The following is a 20,563-nucleotide window of genomic DNA, read 5'->3' as shown; positions in this document are numbered from 1 at the left end:
GAATATGTGACTGCATAATGAAATATGTGATTAAATTAAGAACCTTAAGATGGGCCCAACCTAATCACACGAGTCCTTAAAATAAGTGAACCTTTCCTGGCTGTGTTCGGAGAAAAAGATGTGAGATACAAGCAGGGTCAAGGAGATGCTGCGTTGCTGGCTCTGACAACAGAGGAAGAGGCCACAAGCCAAGGAATGCAGACGCCCTTTAGGAGCTGGAAAAGGCCAGGACAGAAACAGACTGCCCCCTAGAGCCTCCAGAAAGGAATACAGCCCTGCCACAGCTTCATTATAGCCAAGGGAGGCAGGTGTCAGATTTCTGATATACAAAACTAAGATAACTTTGTGTTGTTTTAAGCCACTAAGTTTGTGAGAATTTTTTATGGTAGCAATAGAAAATTAATACCTTGTTGTTGTTTTTTAATTTAGTCATTCTTGAAATCAAAGAGAAACCTTCATTTTCAACAAACTGCCTAGAAAAGATGGTTCATTGATCCACTATGAACAAATCTTTCACAACATACAGCACCAAAATATAAATTTAAAAAATTAAACACATATCCTACCACACACGCACACACACACACCTCCCAAAGGCCACACGAGCTAGATGGAAAGAGAAAAAAAATCAAACTCAATACCCTTACACAAAAGTAGTCTTTGAATCAGGATTTATAAATGTGTATATTCTTTCCTATGAGTATAAGCAAGCAAGAAGAAAAACAAAAAATCAAAGGGGGTTGGGCACATAGCTCAAGCCCGTAATCCCAGCACTTTGGGAGGCCAAGGCAGGAGAATCACTTGAGCCCAGGAGTTCAAGACCAACCTAGGCAACAAAATGAGACCCGTCTCTACAGTAAGAATACAAAAATTAGCCGAGTGTGGTGGTGCATGCCTGTGAGTCCTAGCTACTCAGAGGCTGAGGTGGCAAGATCACTTGAGCCCAGGAATTTGAGATCAGCCTAGGCAATATAGTGAGACTCTGTCTCTATAAGAAATAAGAAATTAGCTGGGCGTGGTGGCACATACTTGGGATCCCAGCTACTTGGGAGGCTGAGGTAGGAAGATTACTCGAGCCCTGGAGGTTGAGGCTGCAGTGAGCCAAAATTGTGCTGCTGCACTCTAGCTTAGGCAACAGAGTGAGACCCTGTCCTTTGAAAAAAAAAAAAAAAAAAGGCTGGGGTGGGGGTGCCTACCAAAGGGGTAAGGAAAAACTTATAGATGAAGGCCTCACAAGACAAGGCTCGTAGACAGCATCACTGTGCATTATCTCAGACCTTTTCACAAGGTATTCAAGATCCTGCTTGTCATTCTTTATATTCAGGAAATAAAAAGTAAGAAAATCGATTTTTTTTTTTTTTTTTTTTTTGAGACAGAGTCTCACTCTGTCACCCATGCTGGAGCGCAGTGGCACAATCTCGGTGCACTGCAACCTCTGCCTTCCAGGTTCAAGCAATTCTCCTGCTTCAGCTTCCTGAGTAGCTGGAATTACAGGCACGCATCACCACAGTCAACTAATTTTTGTATTTTAATAAAGATGAGGTTTCACTATGTTGTCCAGGATGGTCTCGAACTCCTGACCTCAAGTGATCTGCCTGCCTCAGCCTCCCAAAGTGCTGGGATTACAAGTGTGAGCCACCACGCCTGGTCAATTAACTTTTAATAGACCATGCATTTAGGTTATTTCTCTGGTTAAAAGCAGTCCACAAAAATAGAGCTAGAAATAAATTTTAAAAGGAGGTGTATTTCTTTTTCTTGTTTGATAATATTTTATTGATTATAATGTTTTCTTGGTTTGCTTGTGCTTGCTTGTCTTTTATATAGAATAAACAGTTTAGCTCGGACTTGTATAATATAATAAAATATAAAAACTCAAGCTATTAAAGGACTTAAACAATAAAATAATGGAAAGTAGCAGGTAGATCCTGCATGATAAGAAGCCCCCACAGCTCTGAACAGCTGAGGAAGTCTACAGGACTTTTCCTATGTTCATATTAATCACTAGGGGGCAACATAGATTATATCTTTAATAATCACATATCACAGTCAGACTGTGGATAAAGGAAGTGAAAGCAGAGACATGAGTGGCAGAATTCAGAAAGATAAAAGCTGCAACTAAAATCATCAGTTAATTTCGTGAACTGCATGAAACCATCAGTAACCACTTATTTTGGTAGGAAAACCTACTGAGTGAAGTCTGAAGAGCTTTCTCTTTTTATTTTTTATTTATATTTTTTATAGAGACAAAGTCTCCCTATGTTTCCCAGGCTGGTCTCCAACTCCTGGCCTCAAGAAATCCTCCCACCTCACCCTCTCAAGTAAAAGATCTTTATCTTAATTTTTGAAGAAAATAAAGTAGACATGATCATTGTGCTCTGAAAGCCATGCAAAGAATCATGTAGAGCATTAAAAAGAAAGTCATGAAAAGTGGAATCTTTTTTTTTTTTTTTTTGTCAAGCATACATATCAATTACGTGTCAGTACAATCACTTTTTTTCTGTCCAGAGTGCCCAATCAATGTGGCCTTGTTTTGGTTTCCTTTTTTTTTTTTTTTTTTTTTTTTTTGTAGAGACAGGGTCTCACTATGTTGCCCAGGCTGGTTTCAAACTCCTGGCCTTAAGTTATCCTCCCACCTTGGCCTCCCAAAGCACTGAAATTACACATGTGAGCTACCACACAGTTTTATTCTTTACATTGTATAATACACATGAACACGTCACCCTTGCTCAGCTTTAAAAAACATAAAGGAAGCTTCCAAATGGGGAAAGAGCCAGTAATGGAGGGAAAATAAAACAACACCTTAGGAATTGTGTTTTTGATTTTCATACTTACTAGTAAATGTTTTAAAATATGTTTATATCTACACAATGTTTTTGTTGTATGTGTTTTAATTACTAAATGCTATAAATCTATTTTGGGAGAAAGTTGGTTATAATAATGAATGTATAAAAAAAAAACACTAATACCTAAGTTTTGTGCATAACTTTTGCTGTTTTCCTTAGAAGTTAATTCCTAGAAGGTTTTTTTTTTTTTTTTTTTTTGAGACGGAGTCTTGCTCTGTCGCCCAGGCTGGAGTGCAGTGGCCGGATCTCAGTTCACTGCAAGCTCCGCCTCCCGGGTTTACGCCATTCTCCTGCCTCAGCCTCCTGAATAGCTGGGACTACAGGCGCCCGCCACCTCACCCGGCTAGTTTTTTTGTATTTTTTAGTAGAGACGGGGTTTCACCGTGTTAGCCAGGATGGTCTCGATCTCCTGACCTCATGATCCGCCCGTCTCGGCCTCCCAAAGTGCTGGGATTACAGGCTTGAGCCACCGCGCCCGGCCTCCTAGGTTTTAAGGTGCACTACATATACGGCCAAACAACCAATTTATAATCCCATCCCACAATGTATAAAAGTGCCTGCCTCGCTTGCCGCCACCAGTCCTGAGGCCCAATTTTATATTTTTCCTGTTGTTTCATGTTCTTTCATTTAAATTGATGATAGCAATTATATGGAATAACAATGTTACTGAAACACCCAGAGTTCAGTCTAGGCCCCGTTGCTCACGAAACAGATAGCCAATCACTGAGATGACAAGTGTTGCTAGGGAAGAAGGTTTTATTACATTACGGGTGATGTCAGCCGAAGAGACAGAAGCCAAACCTCTAATCCGTTCCTTCCCCAGGCCTAAAGTTAAGGATTTATATAGCAAGGAAGGAAAACAGGTGGGGCAAGGGAGATGAGTCGGTTAATAGGCAGCAGACGGTTGAATGAGGAGTCTAGGGTCTCATTGTAACCACTGCAGGGAAATGGAAATTAGGGAGGAGTAAGGAAGAGGAGTAGGTCAGCAGGTAGCAGGTGTGTTTCATTGTAAGTTCTCAAGCTTCAGTTCTATGGGCACTCTGCTTATGGGAAAATTTGGTCAGTTTCAGTAACAGTAGTCAATTAGGGGTGCTATGTGCCAAACACTATCCAAATACTAATTCATTAAACTTCACAACTGCATGAGGTATGTTGCTGTTATCATCCCCATTTTACAGAGGAGGAAACTGAGGCATGGAGAGGTTAATTATGTGGTGAAACTGGAGTTAGAATCCAGGCAGCCTGGCCCCAAATAATATGCTGTTTAATGGAACCTCTACTAAAATGGAAAGTTCTAGAAACCAGCAGCAGTTTTTCTCCTCGGCCTCCTTTATTACTCAGGTGGTTCTCGTTTCCCCCAGCATGAGCATAATCCAGTGTGTAATAATCATCACGTGGATGTCTGTACATGGAGACTGGTGTGTGAAAGTTCACATCTTAAGGACTGTAGTAAAAATTTTTTTCCTGTCTTTGCCTGTGGTACTTTGTCTCCCAACCACAGGATAATTGAAATATTCTCTAGTAATTAAAACTCACTTCTGGCTGGGCAGGGTGGCTCACGCCTGTAATCCCAACACTGAGAGGCTGAGGAGAGCAGATCACTTGAGCCCAGGAGTTCAAGACCAGCCTGGCAACGTGGCAAAACCCCATATCTACAAAAAATACAACAATAAAAAATTAGCCAGTTGTGGTGGCTTGCACCTGTAGTCCCATCTACTTGGGAGGCTGAGGTGGGAAGATCACTTAAGCCCAGGAGCTGGAGGCTGCAGTGAGCCATGATCACGCTACTACACTCCACCCTGGGCAACAGAGTGAGGCTCTTTCTCAGAAAAAAAGACTCGCTTCTTTAACCACTAGGTAATTGTATCCCTCCCATACTTTTTCTTTCACATACACACTACTGTACACCAGATACCACCACGGGTACTAGAGACAACACTAGACAAGCAGGCAAGGCTGTATTGTGATACTGCAACACAGACCTCCAACAGTAGTAGTTGAAACAAGACACTCTATTTCTCTTCCGTTTCACAGTCCCCGGGGCAGGAGTCCAGGGCTTAGAATGGCAGGGGCTTCTATGGTTTAGGAGGCCCAGGCACTTACCTTGTTGCTCTTCCATACCCTGGAGCAGGTGTTGGCAAAATTTCCGTAAAGGGCCAGAGAGTAATTATTTTAGGCTGTGCCTGTCAAAACTGTATTTGCGGGTAACTGAATGTTTGTATTCTAATACAATTTTATTCAAAAAGCAGGCCACAGGCCATGATCTGCTGATCCTTCGCCTATGGTAATGCTCCTTAGGCTTTGATGTGCATACCTATTACCTGAGGAGCTTGCCGAAATGAGAATTCGGGTGCAGTAAATCTGCGTTTCCAACAAGCCCTGGGATAAAGTCAAAGCAGTGGACAGACCACTCTTTTAGCAAGGCCCTAGTGTGCTGTCCTCATCAGCACCCAGTCTGCTGAGTATTTCTCCCAGTGGAGAGAGGGACAGGGAAGGGCACACCCCTTCCTTACAGTTGACCTATCACTTCTGCTCCCATGCAACGCAGTTCCACCTGGGCACAGGGGAGGCAGAAAAATCCAGTCTGCAAGCGGAGAAGCACGCACGCAGCTGAAGCCTCTCTTCCCATCATGAAGCCCAGCTGCTCGCATTCTTGTCCACACGCATTCCAAAGGGTGAAGCGTTCCTGCTTCAGTTCATGCTTAGGCCTCAGCTTGAGCCTTGGTTCCCAGCCCCCAGCAGTCTCCCACCGCCAGCTTCACACCCCCTCCAGTGACTGCCCTTTGCAGCTCCCCTTTCCAGTTGGCCACCTCTGCATCCATCTCACCTTCTGTCCTCTCTTCCACTCACTCCAGCTGGACTGGCTGCAAGGATGCCAGCCACCGACACCACCCCAGCATGCACACCCTCTCCTTGTCCACGTAACTTGGTCTGTGGCACCAACACACGTGACCTCTCCCTGCCCTTCACGGCTTCTGCTCCTTCATCAGCGAGTCTTCCTTCCAAACTCCCGCAGCTGCCTCTTCTGCCCTGCCTCTCAACACTGGGCCCCCAGCTGCTCCTCCCCACGAGGCTCCCTCCCTCCCTCGCTTTAGACACTGTCAGCAGACCGAAGGCGCCTCATTGATGTCGCCAGCCCAGAACTTCACAGAGCTTCGGGTTTGTGGATGGACTGCCTGACTGCCTCTCCGCATGGATATGTTGGGCCTTTCACACGGAACATGTGTGAAAGGCCACAATTCTCCATCTCCTGCCTCCCACCAGATCCTCCTCAGAGGAGCTTTCTCTCAGTCCAGGACCCGGGTCTCAAGGCCCAACCAGGATTTCTTGCCTTCCTACTCCCCATCAACCACACCCTGCCAGCCTGAATGTGCACATATAACAAGTCCACCCTCCAGCATCTCCACAGTTGCAGCTGACCCTGATTTGGTGTTACGTTACTCCTGAACTCCCAGAATCCTTTCTCCACTCAACTGCCACCTGACTTCCAAAAAATTTGAGTCAGATAACATTCTTTCTCACTTAAAATCTCCAATGGGCTGGGCCCGATAGCTCACACCTGTAATCCCAGCACTTTGGGAGGCCAAGGCGGGCTGATCACTTGAAGCCAGGAGTTCAAGACCAGCCTGAACAACTTGGTGAAACCCAGTCTTAGCTGGGCATGGTTGGTGCACACCTGTAGTCCCAGCTACTCTCAGGGTCTGTAGTGGGAAGATCACTCGAGCCCAGGAGCTCAAGGCTGCAGTGAACCATGATTGTGCCACTGTTCTCCAGCCATGGTGAGTGTGAGATCCTGTCTCAAAAAATAAGAAATGCAGGCCGGGCGCGGTGGCTCACCCCTGTAATCCCAGCACTTTGGGAGGCCGAGGCGGGTGGATCACGAGGTCAGGAGATCGAGACCATCCTGGCTAACACAGTGAAACCCCGTCTCTACTGAACATACAAAAAAAATTAGCCAGGCGTAGTGGCAGGTGCCTATAGTCCCAGCTAATCGGGAGGCTGAGGCAGAAGAATGGCATGAACCAGGGAGGTGGAGCCTGCAGTGAGCCGAGATCCGGCCACTGCACTCCAACCTAGGCAACAGAGCGAGACTCCATTTCAAAAAAAATTTTAAAAAATGCTCCGATGGCTCGTAATTGCACTTGGAGTAAAACCCATCCTCTTTTTGGTGGCTATAAGGCTTTATAAAGGCGGCCTCTGCCTGCCTGTTCAGCCTCACCTCCTTCCACTGTGGCCTCCTGCCTCAGGGCCTTTGCACTTGCTGTTTGCTCTGCAGGGAAGCTTTGCCCAGGGATCTTGGCACACTGGCTTTTTTTTTTTTTTTCTTTTGAGCCAGTCTTGCTCTGTCGCCCAGGTTGGAGTGCAGTGGTGCTGTTTCGGCTCACTGCAACATCGGCCTCCTGGGTTCAAGCAATCTGCCTGCCTCAGCCTCCCAAGTAGGTGGTGTTTGGATGAACGGAGGCAAGATGGCGCACTTCCGGGTTCTTCATCCCCCCCCCCAACTTTTCCCGCGCGCGCGAAAATCCAGCCGGCAACCCGGGAAGGTGCAGACCAACTAGGCATGCGCCAGGTGATGTCAATCTGAAGAGACCAAGATTTACCTGGTCGCACCTGTGGAACGCCCCCTGACACGCCCGTGCCCCGCCTATTGCCCTCCCACTCCTAGAAAAGCCGCTCCGGAGGCACGCCATGCACGGCCTTCCTCAGTCCTCCACTCCTGTCGGGATGTCAGGACTGTGGGAACTCCGTCTGAGCGCTGTACGGGTGACTCTGGGGGCCCCTTTTGTCGGGGGGCCAACAGACCTCTCCCTACCCACCTTCTTCCCTTGAAGCTAGGTGACCAAAATAAACTTGCAGTTTTGCTCCTACCCTTGCCTAGTCGCTGGTTCTTTTGTACCCGCTCTGGTGGTCTTAGAAAAACAAAACAGGTGGGATTACAGGTGCCTGCCACCACTCCCAGCTAATTTCTGTATTTTTAGTAGAGAAGGGATTTCACCATGTTTGCCAGGCTGGTCTCAAACTCCTGACCTCAGGTGATCTGTGCATCTTGTCCTCCCAAAGTGCTGGGATTATAGATGTGAACCACCATGTTTGGCCTCTGGCTTTCTTTCTATTCAAGTTTTATACCTCAAATGTACCTCTTCACAGAGACCTCCCTGACCACTCAGAAGGACCGGCTGCCGCCTCCCCCAGTTCATCACATCACCATTTTGTTGCACTCACAGCATGCATCAGTATCTGAAATATTGTTTGAACCTTTTCTTCCCTAACCTTCCCCTTCTGGAATGTGACCTGGCAGCAGGACCGTGTCTGTCTTGCTCTCTGCTGTATCCACGGTCCCGGGGACAGCTCCTAGGAGGTACCCAGTAAATGTTTTTCAATAAAAATCTTCCAGTTTCCCTATTATTTTAGTATTAGGGCTAAAGATAATATTCCAATAAAAGTGGAGATTTTTGCTTTCCTTTGTATATATAGTACAATAAAATCTTATTTTGCTTTCTCATATTTTCCTGGTAGGGAAATGAGGATCGATGAAAGTAGAAAAATAAAGTACAACAATAGCACCGAAGCAGAATAGTAATGTCTCACTCTCTCTGGTAGGAATGGGAGACATCACCACCATCCAACTGCAAAACTTCATGTTGATATTATCTCAAACATACTCTGCACCCATCAAGCGGTAACTCCCCATTCCCTCCTCCCCCAGCCCCTGCCAACCACTGTTCTTTGTCTCTGAATTTGACTTTAGAGCCCTCATAGAAGTGGGATCACCTATTATTTGTCCTTTTGTGTCTGGCTTATTACATTTACATAATGTTTTCAAGGTTCATCCACAGTGTAGCATGTATCAGAATTTGATTCTCTTTTAGGGCAGAATGATACTCCTTTGTATGGACACATTACACTTTGTTCATTATCTGTTAATGGGTATCTGGGTTGTTTCTATCTTCTGGCTATTGTGAACAATGCGGCCATCACCCTGGGTGTGAAAATATCTAAGTCCTTGCTTTCAATTCTTTTGGCTATATGCCTAGAACCTAATTATTTTTAATGTTATTCAATACTGGGGGTGGGGGAGGGGAGTATCTGCTTCATGCAGATCAGGATTCTAACCTGGTAACAGGACTTTCTAGAGGCGGTACCTGCCTGGAGGCTCTCCGTGCAGAAGGGCGGCCCCAAGCTTACAAGACACTTGTCTCAGGCCTCCACACAACCACAGCAAAGAGAAATAAACTCAGAGCAAGCAAACCCTGCACTCCACTCACAAATCACGCCTACTGAACTTCTAATATAAAAACAAAACAAAATGTAAAAATAACTTTTTATTAAAAGTTAAAAACATATTCAAAGTTTACACATGCAAATAGATAATTCCACCATAATATGGACTTCTAAGATCAATGACAAGCAGATACAAACTGGTCTGGAAAACATGCATCAGCCACCTAACCTCCCCTAAGTTCCTATACTCAGGGTTAGCCTGCTCACTGGGACGGAAACCACACACTTACCAGAATGATTCTGCTGCTGTCACTGCCCCCAAGCACTGGCCTGACAGAGGAACAGCCCTTGCCATAAGTGGGATGGAGAGAACAGCTCTAGGGCTCTCTGCTTCCTCCCAGCAACACACCAGGACTGGAAAGAATCCCCCGCTGCACCCCAGGCAGAGTCCGCCCAAGCAAGCATCTTGTTAAGCTGGGCTTTCCAGCAGTTCTCAACTGCTGAGCAAGTTCATTTTTGAAAGCTCCCCAGATGCTCAGGGGGAGGATGCTCCCCAGATGGTTGTGATGCTCAGGAACATAGCGGCCATTTCTTGCTCAACTCCTACCTTCTTAGAAGTCTCCCTTGTTCAGGAGTTCGAGACCAGCCTGACCAACATGGTGAAACCCCATCTCTACTGAAAATCTCTATTAACTGGATGTGGTAGCACACGTGTGTCTGTAATCCCAGCTGCTCGGGAGGCTGAGGCAGGAGAATTGCTTGAACCCAGGAGGCAGATGTTGCAGTGAGCCAAGATCGCCCCACTGCACTCCAGCCTGGGCGACAGAGCAAGACTGTCTCCAAAAAAAAAAAAAAAAAAAAAAAGTAGTCCCCCTTGTTCAGATTTAAAACATTTGGCATATCTGACACACTTCTTGACTTTCGAAAGTTCTGACATACGGATGCTTTGCTTTTACCACTGATTTATGAAGAGTTAAAAAAAAAATAGAGCACCCAGATTTCATTAAAAAATTTATTTTCATATAAAAGTGCCAAAATATCCACCAATGTCATAATCTATCTCAATAACCAGTTTACACTAGTAATCAAAACACAAGCCTCTTTATTCACATTGTTTAAAACTCCAATTATTTTCACACATTCCCACAGTAACTGGAGTCTCTAGACAGTGGGAAATTTGCATTCCTATTTGCTGCGGTAGTCCATATGTCCAGGTTCATATAGGCGCGAAACGGGTTGAACCCCGGGTAGTAATCCTTGCACACGACCGCTTGGTTTTCCATGTGGGTCGAATGTTCCGTGGTGGGGTTGATGGGGCAGCAATTTTCATACACATCACTTTGTGGGGCCCAGATGGAACCAAAAAGTCCAGACATTGGAGACAAGCTTCGGGTGCTTGTGAGGTAGGGCTGAATCATAAATGAGCAAGGTAAAATAAATTTTAAAAAAAAAAGGGCCTTAGAAAGGTGAATACACAGCAGTGAATACTACAATGGTATCAAGTTACTTAGAAGTTATTAGACTACTCTCAATTTAAATCTGGGTTGCTTTAACACCATTTTTTCTCCAAGGGAGGACTGTGAAACCCTCATCTTATGGGATAAACTTATTTGCAACCCAGGGAAGAACCCACAGGCCAAATACCCTTTATCCTTTATCTGGAAAAAAACAAAAGCAAGTGTCAAGCGGATGTGAAAGGAGAAGCCGTTGGGCTTCTGAGCAGGGAGGGTGTGCTCACAGGCAGGGAGCTCTGGAACCCTGACCACCCACTGACCTTCCTGGGACTTTCATCTCTTATCAGTGAAGTAAAGATCAGTGAGTCCCCATAAAGACGGCTGTGACACACAGAGGGCTGGCCCATGTTCAATTTTATCTACAAAGGGCTTGGTGTATTTGGGGATGTTTTTTCATTTGGGGTGGCCAGAATGTCAATCAATGTCTGCGAGATCCCACCCATCTGATTATTACATGTCAGTTTCCTTCAGAGGGCGGCCAGCTCTGGCTTCTGCGATCTAAAAGAAGCCAGGCTTTGGCTGGTCCAAACCCAACGCTAAAGCTAGTTGAGACCAGGATTAAGGAAGCACTGGAAACAATTCAGAGGTGCCCAGGGGTTCACAGCACAGGATGTGCAACACTCACCGGAGAGCTGATGAAACTGGCATGTCCCCAGGCAGCAGGCATGTTGGGTGGGGTGTTCCAGGTAGACTGAGAGTTGTGATCAATAAAGTCTGTCTGAACTTCTGCAGGACAAGGGAAGCCATTGGCATAGTTCATGTTTTCTACAAAGAATGGGAGAATATCATCACAGGTAAACATTTTCACTGAGAACTGAATTCTCACTCTCAGGCAAAAAAGCTTTCGAGGCCTCACCATACTATTGACAAGTTATAGACATAAATACTTGGTCTGTGTGGACCAGGAGAGTTGTTGCAACATCATTCTCAAGACTAAAACTGTTTATCACACAACCTGGGAAGCCCTCAATGTGGAAGGTCTTCCTCCGGGCTTGTTTTTCTCTATTTGATTACTTGATGGGAATCTTTCTATTACACAAAATACATTAAAATACTACTAGAGATCTAAATAGTATCAAGGTTCTTGCCAGTCTTTAAAATGTTTTTATTACCTGTCATGCCAACCTCAGCCACCTACACATATATCGTATGGGCTGATACAGCAATCCAAAACCAAGGACTCCTTAGGTATCATCAAACATACTGAACACAGACCCTCACAATCATAATTAACATTACCGAAGCACCCCCTTGTGGTTAGCATGGGGCAATGCATGCATCAAAATCTAGGTAAGAATGATACATCCCTTCCCTGAAAAGGCAGCTCTAGTATAAGAAACCATGATCCAACAGTAGTGCACAATAGAGCATTTTCCAGTTGACCAGGGAAATCCTACAGCTCTCATTTTTTTATTATTACAGATGCCTGAGCCCAAGCATCTGCAATTTTCCACAATTTCCCCTCCAAGCTCCTTTCCTTCCTTCTGCAGCACCACCCATGGACAGAGAAGTTAAGGACATAATAGGATGCAGGCCAATGTTTCTCTTTCACATGGGAACTGACTGCCTAAAGAGAAGCGCAAGCAGCTAAAGCTCCGGCCTCCCAATGGATAACCAACAATGTTACATCTACATGGATCCAAATTACCTAGTTCTACCTAACTGGAAGGACTAAATGGATTAGGGTTATTGTTGAAGCCCCCAAACACCCCAAATTGAGGGCTTTTTGAGGGTCATATAAAATTATACATGGCATCAGTGCACAATTGGATCCACAGGAAGCCATTCGGCAGTCTACTGCAAGCTCATTCTCAAAGTCTGCTCACTGTTAAAAGGTACATTCTTCTAAGTCCACACACTTCCTGCTTTCAGCTTCTAAGAATAAAAGAATGGCATTGGAATTGTCTAAAGAGCCCTTACCTTCTGGAAAGGCATTGTAATCGTTCAATTCCAATGGACAGTATGCGCTGGAAAACTGGCCTTCGCATGTTGCACTCCAATCAATGAAACTGCCAAAAAAGCAAGCGGTCTAGTTTCAGAAACAGGATGTCAAGACATCAAGTAAAGAAAACAGAAAATGATTTTACTGCCTAGCATCCTAATCACTGTGAATTCCCCAGTTTTGGAAAATAAACATGTACTTTCTCAAGTCACAGAATCAAAGGTTTACTAAATGCTCATCACTAATGACACACCTTCTGCAGGATGAATGGCTGGACGAGGAGCACACTTGTTTTTAACCACGCTTGTTAAGTCTAGAGGCAGAATAGAGAGCCGTGGCTTTATCAGCACTGTGAAAGAACAGCTGGAATACCTTTAAGTGTCTTTGTGCACATCTGAAGGACTTAAACATGTTCTATTAAAAATGTCCACTCAGAGCAAGACCAACATTCATCTTAGAGAAGTCATAACTATAAAGACTATACTTCATTATACTTTGATCCCTACTGCAACCTAGATTCTTATTATAGAAATGAGTTAGGAAATACTATTGTAATAAACTGAACCAAGAAAATCATCAAATGGATTCTGTGATTAAATATCTAACATTTTCTTAAGACTCCCTAACTGAATGACGTATCAACAGATAGCAAATTTGAGAAACTGCCATTGTGCAACTATTTTTCAATACTCAAATTATTTGATCTTTTAAAATTTTAAATGTGGGCCAGGTGTGGTGGTTTCTGCCTATAATACCAACACTTTGGGAGGCCAAGGCAGGAGGACAGCTTGAGACCAAGAGTTCAAGACCAGCTTAGGCAACAAAGCAAGATCCTGTCTCTACAAAAAAAAAAAAAAAAAAAAAAAAAAAAAAAAAAAATTAGCCCAGTATGGTGGCACACACCTGTACTCCTAGTTACTTGAGAGGCTGAGGCAGGAGAATTGCTTGAACCCAGGAGTTCAAGGCTGCAGTGAGCGATAACTGCACCACTGCACTCCAGCCTGGGTGACAGAGCAAGACTCTGCCTCTAAAAAATAAACAAATAAATACAATGTTAAGTGTGTTCAAGAATAATACCACAGAAAAATGAACAGCTTTGCTCTGCTAGGAGTTAGGAATTACGAGTGTTTTTTCCAAATCTGCCTCTAATACATGAATAAATCATCTTTTCAATTTTTTAAAAATAATGACACTGTAACCAGCTTTATTTCTTTTATTTCCTTTCACGTTTCTCTCAAAGACTGGTTTAGTCCCAGTGCAACTCTAAAAGGCAGGAGGAAACGCACAGCTAAAGTACACCGAGGAAGAAGGCTAGCCCTCATTTTTGTAAGAAAACCCCAAGAAACTGAACTCCAATTCCAACTGCAAGCCCTTAGACTAAGCAAGGCACCAATCAGAGAAGTGAAGCTGTACCTATTATGAACCGGGGCCGGCTCCTGAATCACGCAAGGCATGCCGTTCTCCAGGGTGCAGTTTAAGCTGCTTGTCACACATACCGGCAGAGTGGGCCACAGGTCTCCAGGTGAGTAAAGACCTACGGAAGAGAACAAGGCCTGAGTCCACCCTATCCTCACCTGGCCCTCATCCTACCCTTCCTGCGCCTGCTCTTCCCTCCAGAAAACACTCCCTGATGTCACCCACACATGCTGACTGACTCCTTTTGGGATATAATTTCAGGATATAATTCTGAAATACGGCATATTGTTTTGACCGTTTCTTCAGACAGTGTCCGATTGTCTCTTGACCTGGATAAGAAGATGAGATTCACATAACAAATATTTAAGGAACTACTTTCTGCAGGACCCCATTAGAGATACTGAGGATACAGCAGTGAACAAGTTACATTCAAGCGAGCAAAGACAAACAACAAACGAAGTATAGCATGGCAGATAATGTATGTGCTGTGACGGCAAATACAGCATTTTTTTTTTTTTTGAGACGGTCTCGCTCTGTCGTCCAGGCTGTAGTGCAGTGGTGCCATCTTGGCTCACTGCAACCTTTTCCTCCCAGGTTCAAGTGATTCTCATGCCTCAGCCTCCTGAGTAGCTGGGACTATAGGCACACACCACCACACCCAGCTAATTTTTGTATTTTTAGTAGAGATGGGGTTTCACCATGTTGGCCAGGATAGTCTCAAACTCCTGGCCTCAACTGATCCGCCCGCCTTGGCCTCCCAAAGTGTTGGGATTACAGGCGTGAGCCACCATGCCTGGCCAAATACAACGATTTAAGATAGGATGGTCAAAGGCCTCACTGAGAAAACAGGTCCTCAAAGACGTGACTGACGTGAGGAAGTGAGCCCAGTGGGTACAGGGAAGCGCATTCCAGGCAGCAGAAACAGTACATAAAAGCCCTGAAGCAAGGTGTGCCTGGAGAGTTCAAACAGCAAGGATACCAGTGTAGCCAGGAAGGAGAGGGGAAAGGGAAAGAGTAGGGGATGAGGCCATAGAGAGCTGATTGGGAGCAGAGAAGACAGAGCCTATGGGCCCCTTGAAGAATTTAGGCATTTACTTTGAAGGTACTGGAAGGTTTTGAACAGAGTGACTTCTTGGACACAAGGCTCTAGGGATTTCTCCCATTTCTGCACATCTTGTAAGCAGAGGCACTGACAACCTTTCTCCTGGACTATCTTTTCATAGATGTTTGCTAAGCAAAAGCCTTGGAACATATAGTGTCTCTTTCTGGAGCAAAGGAGCATGCTTGTTGCCTATTACGAAAGCTTTGGCATCCCAAAGCTCAGGGTTCTTCTCCCGCAGCACAACCCACTGTGTGTGGCATCCATCTAGGGCTGTCTGAGTCATCCCCCTGGGGCTCAGGGGAACTCATGCAAAGAGGCTGGTGCTCATGAAGTGGGCTTGCCCCAGCTATATTTCCGCTTTATGTGGAAACATGGCAGCTACCCCACTAGGGAAACTTTATCTCCCACTCTGCACCTGAAGTGAAGTTGCTGGCTTATTGGGCCCTCAACTCCCAGGGGCTCCCTTAAATGCCTGGGCCTGGCTCACTGATGGCTGGGTCGGGCTGAAATCAGACAGCATCTACTGCGAGGCTGCAGCTGTCCCACCTCAATGCCCACCATGCAGAACTGAAAAGGAACACAGCCATTTTGATCAGTGGGCAGAACCCAAAGCGGTTCCACAGCTCTGGCTAATTCTGCCCTGATGAACCTTGCTAGGTGTAAACAACTCTTAGGCTATTGCCAACGGCTTAGGTGCTTGGTCTGCCACTTGGGAAGCAACAGATGGGCAGATTAAAGACACTGTTCTCTGGGGTTCTGAAATGTGAAAATGGATCTTGGCTTCCAATTAAACCTTGGAGCCACTCAAGATAGAGGTCCTTCTGTTCTCCACTGAGACCAGCTGGAATCAAGATACTGATCAGGTCTGCACCACCCAGGCTGCCATTGTTGTTGCCTGGATGCATCATTCCCCCAGACATGGAAACACTTCCAGAATCACACACCGGGCACAAAGTAAGCTTCCTGGAAGGATAACTGGTTCATGCACATCCTATGGGCAGTAATCACTAGGAGGGAGCTACCCAGTTAGAAACCGCTGGTATGGAATTTGCTGATATTAGCTGAAGTGATGGAAGACAGCACCTGGTCCCTGGAAGGCATTTGGATCAGCCTCAACTCACTGGCCGTGGTTGTTACAGATGACAGAATGGCGCCAGATGTTCTCCTCACAGGCCAAGGTGCAGTCTATGCAATCACTAATACATCCTGCTGTACCTGGAGTAATGCTTCTGGCCAAGTGGAGAGATCAATACAGAAACTTAAAGAGAAAGCCATCTGGCTCTCTAAGGTAGACCCTGGTGGTCTATGGGATTTGCTCAGCTGCTTGGGTCTGAGACTCTGGGGCATGGCTGAGGTCAATACTGCAAAGTGGCCTCATCCTGCTGCATAGGATCCTGTGGACAGCCGCTGTTAATAAATGTATGAGACAGACAAAGCAGATTTGGTTCCACCTTCCCTTGGTCAGATTAATTAAGGATTGCTTATGGAATGATGTATGCATGTGAAAATCTACCAGAAGCCAAGGCTACGTAGAAATAAGAGGTGTGTATGTTGTGAGACAATTCTCCCTGGGTCTTGCAGGTAAAGCAAGACCTTCTTTACTTCATCTTACTGGAAGAATAGCACTTCTTACTAGAAGCAGCACTGGCTCCTTTATTCTGACCTATCTTTCCCAGGGCATTTGTTATGCAAAGTCTCAGAAGGAAGAGTGTCTCCCTTTGGGGCAAGGCACAAGTTTGCTTAAAGTCCAACACAATAGAATGAATGTCTCCTACATATACATTTGGGAGTTGTCTGGGTCAAAGAAAGACTCAGACCTTTGAAAGCAGATGAGATCGCCAAGAAAGTGTGCACAGACAGAGAAGAGCAGAGCACCAAGGCCTGCTCTCTGGAGGGCTCCAGGGTCATGAGGTGGGGAGATGGGGAGAAGCTGGGTCAGGAACCTAAGGTCTACCAGCCAGAACAGAACGTCCAATGTCTGTCACAGGTCAACATGGGGACTGAAAAGACTTAACCAAGCACTCAGCAATGTGCAAATCACCAGGGACCCCAACAGCACGGTTTCAAAAAAGCAATGGTGGCAAAAGCCAGATTACAGGGGTTTCCAGGGAGGACAGGAGGAGAGAAATTTAAATGGGCAACTCAGATAATTCTTCGAAGGAGTCTCCTAACGACAGGGGCAGAGAAACAGAGCAGCCACTGAAGAAGGCAGTCAAGAGAGAGTTTTGGCTCTTGTTAAATTTTTAATGATGGGAAGTATTATAGTAGATTTGTGTGCTGATGAGAATGACCTATTAGAGAAAAACTGATGATGTGGGAGGGAATCTGCAGGAATACCCTTGGATAGAAGGGTTGCACTGACAATTCTTCAGGCTGCAACAGGAGAGAGGCGGAGAATGGCATGACACGGTGGGCAGGTGAACAGGGCAGTGGGAGCTTGCTGAAGGCCTCTAACGACTTCTCTCTCTTCCAGTAAAGCAAGCAGCAAGATCAAGTAAAAGAATGAGGCAGGAGGCACTGGAACTGTGGTGACAGAGGGGCAGGGTGGGAGGACAGAGGCACTATGTGAAGTGGGTGCTGGGGAATCCACAGAGGCAGCTGGCATGGAGAATGCTGCTCTCCAGCTTCAGTTGCTTGCACAGGAACAGGTGGAGCAGGTGGAGCAGGTGCGGCACTGGGAAAAACCATGGCTGGGCCTTTGCAATAAAGCAACAAAGGGAGAGGAGTTGAGGAAATGACTATAACAATGCATCAGGTCATTTCAGCTGGGCAAGAAGGAAAACATGGCTGTGAGGGAGTACAAAGGTGATGGGCCCACGGCTTTGCAGGCAACAGACTGTGGACAAGATGTACTCTGTCAGTGGAGCGAAGGTAAAGGCACTTGAAGTACACACACAAACCTGGGTTAAGACACCAAACTGCACATAAATCTCCAACTGCCAGCAAAGCAGAATGACATATGCTGAAGGGCAGATGCTCTGAGTTTTTATTTTTCCTCACCATTAAAATCCTACCTTTCTCTATTACCCCACAGAAAAAAAGGCAGTACCATCTAAACTGCCCCCACATCTTGCCTTTGCAAATTATGGATTACTGAATTTTAGATTTTTTTAATTGAAAACACTTATTTTAATGGACTAGTCACTAGATTCACTATTTCTGTTGATAACTGCACAAGTCCAAAATTTATCCAAGGAACAACATAAAGTCTTTCGCTTTCAAGGGTTAAAATTTTCCAATGTGCAGAGCAGCTTTTAAATTCAGCATTAAATTCTATGACTAAAAGCAAGTATGTGTATTACAGACACAGAGAATGAAGGTCAGGTTTATCCTGCCATAATTCCTGACCCACGTTAGGCAAGAAAGAAGCCCTAGAATCAAACAGGAAACAAAAGACAAAGAGAGGCAGAAGAGGAGGAAACGAGAAGAAAAATGAGGGAGGACTGGGGTTCACCTCCCAGCAGAGCCCCCAGGAAGGAGAGGTTTCTCTCCCACCCACTCGTATTTCTAGGTGCCCAGGCAACTGCCTTCTCTGCAGGCAGAAGGTCTCAGCCCTGATGCCTGAGCAAAGCGGGTCCCCAAGGCTGCTGAGGCTGAATTAACAGGCTTCTAAGACAAAGTGAGTTGGGAAGGAAGGGAGCAGGCCAGGAAAAGTGGTAAGCAGGTGAGGTGCTGCACCCTCAGCCTAGGCACCCTCCCCAATCAGCCTCCTTCCCTTGGGCCACGCATCTCCCTTCTGTACTTTTCTGTCATCTCTGACTAGGGAAGGGTGAACTAAACGCATCAGGAGTCTGCTGTGAGGGGCCTGGGATGGTTCTAGGGCATGGGGCATCTGTGCCTCAGCTGTAGGGAGGGGGTTCGGTATTGATGCCCGTCCACAGAGCAGGTGCCTTCCTGATGTATGCACGTGTGGCTTGGAGAGGGGGCTGGTGGGGCAACAGCCCTGTCCCGCCTGCTCTGTCTTCTCAAACTCATCAGCCAGGAATACAGATAGCACAGAACCCTTGGCTGATGTCTGCAACAAGAGGTATGCATCTCACCTTTATCTTCTTCAACACCTGTGGGCCTGGCAGGAAGGGTGGGACAGGAAGGCTCTGCGTATTGTGGGAGACTATTCACAGCCCTGTGGGGAAGACAGCAAAGGAGGAACGAATGATTTTTTTCGGCACAAGGAAATACTGATATTGTATAACCACGTCTGATTGAGTTTTCACTCAACTGAAGTCTTCCCCAAGAAACACACAGATATGAAAGATGTAAAGTTATACAGCCAGAAAAGAATTGAGGAATATTAAATTCCCAAGATCCAGCAAAGTCTTGTCATAATCAACAACAAAAAATTAACTAACGTAACTATGGTAACCTGTTGTTTTAAATCTACCCATCAGCAGTTAGCAGCAATTCTTACTCTTTTGTTGACAACCTCCCCCCAATAAACCCATGCAGACCTTTCCTGTGCATTAGCCAAGTTTCCTTCCTCACAAACTCACCCACTTAACTGCATCCTCTGTCCTCTCACGTATATAAGGGAGGCACCTAAGAAACCAAGTTCATTTCTCACACTGAACTCTCCTCCTTCTTACCCACCCTCCTTTTCTCTCACTCAATAAAACGTTCTTGTTTTGTCCAGTGCTGCAGAAATCACCATAGGTCGGAACTGTAAACATGTATCTATCGGGTTCTTGCAACATTTCCTAAATTATCAATGCTTAGTTTTATTTCAAGGCCTAGAAAAGGGTAAATGATTCCCATCTTTATAATAACTACTGCTTCCTCCTTCTACATTCAGAAAAAAAAGTGTTCTTTTCTGAGACAGGATCTCGCTCTGTTACCCAGGCTATAGTATAGTGGTGTGATCATAGCTCACTGCAGCCTCCATCTCCTGGGATCAAGTGATCCTCCCACCTTAGTCTCAGGGAGTAGCTGGAAATACAGGCGTGTGCCACTATGCCTAATTTTTTTTAAAAAATTCTTTTTAGAGATGGGGTTTCATTATGTTACCCAGACTGGTCTTGAACTCCTGGACTCAAGAGATCCTCCCACCCTGGCCTCCCAAAGTGCTAGGATTACAGGTGTGAACCACCACAGCTGGCCTCAGAAAATTAGGTATTTTCTAACGTGGCTACCTGTCTGAAAAAAACAGCAATACCTGAGACTCTCCCACATGAACTATGTTTACTTGCACCACTCCTGAATTATTAATAAAATCAGATTGTACTTCCCTGCATCTTTAAAAAGTTTTCATATTTTAACCTGCAGAACCAAGTACAAAGAAGAAACACACTAATTGGTAGAAAACACAGTACACAAAACATACTGTAAAAGCTGGAAAACAAAACTTACATGGGATTGCAGATGTTATGAGAAAGATTCAAGGAGATGGGAGCTTCAGAAGGAAAATCATGTTGTGAAACACCATCTCCTGCATTAAAAGAAACACATTATCACAAGTTTTAGAAAGTATACTTCAACTGTATATTCGGTATTAAAATGCACAGGTTATTAATATCATTAACGCATAATG

The 20,563-nt window shown here is 45.2% G+C and overlaps 1 protein-coding gene across 5 annotated transcripts in view; it reads right to left on the bottom strand.

Moving 5' to 3' along the window:
• Positions 1-10,063: 10,063 nt before the first annotated feature.
• The window catches only part of TMEM131L (transmembrane 131 like), a 170,370-nt gene continuing 159,870 nt past the window's right edge, over positions 10,064-20,563 (bottom strand). For all 5 annotated transcript variants that reach the window (XM_030916541.1, XM_030916547.1, XM_030916550.1 and 2 more), the window contains exons 30-35: positions 20,383-20,461; positions 19,080-19,162; positions 13,935-14,055; positions 12,500-12,588; positions 11,205-11,344; positions 10,064-10,474 (exon numbers count right to left, since the gene is read on the bottom strand). In XM_030916541.1, the coding sequence (XP_030772401.1) occupies positions 10,199-10,474; positions 11,205-11,344; positions 12,500-12,588; positions 13,935-14,055; positions 19,080-19,162; positions 20,383-20,461 (788 nt within the window). In that variant the 3' untranslated portion in view covers positions 10,064-10,198. The remainder of the gene's footprint in view (positions 10,475-11,204; positions 11,345-12,499; positions 12,589-13,934; positions 14,056-19,079; positions 19,163-20,382; positions 20,462-20,563) is intronic.

This window comes from Rhinopithecus roxellana, chromosome 2, assembly GCF_007565055.1.
Source record: "Rhinopithecus roxellana isolate Shanxi Qingling chromosome 2, ASM756505v1, whole genome shotgun sequence".
NCBI classification, from domain to species: Eukaryota; Metazoa; Chordata; class Mammalia; order Primates; family Cercopithecidae; genus Rhinopithecus; species Rhinopithecus roxellana.
This window is presented reverse-complemented; position numbering and strand designations above follow the sequence as displayed.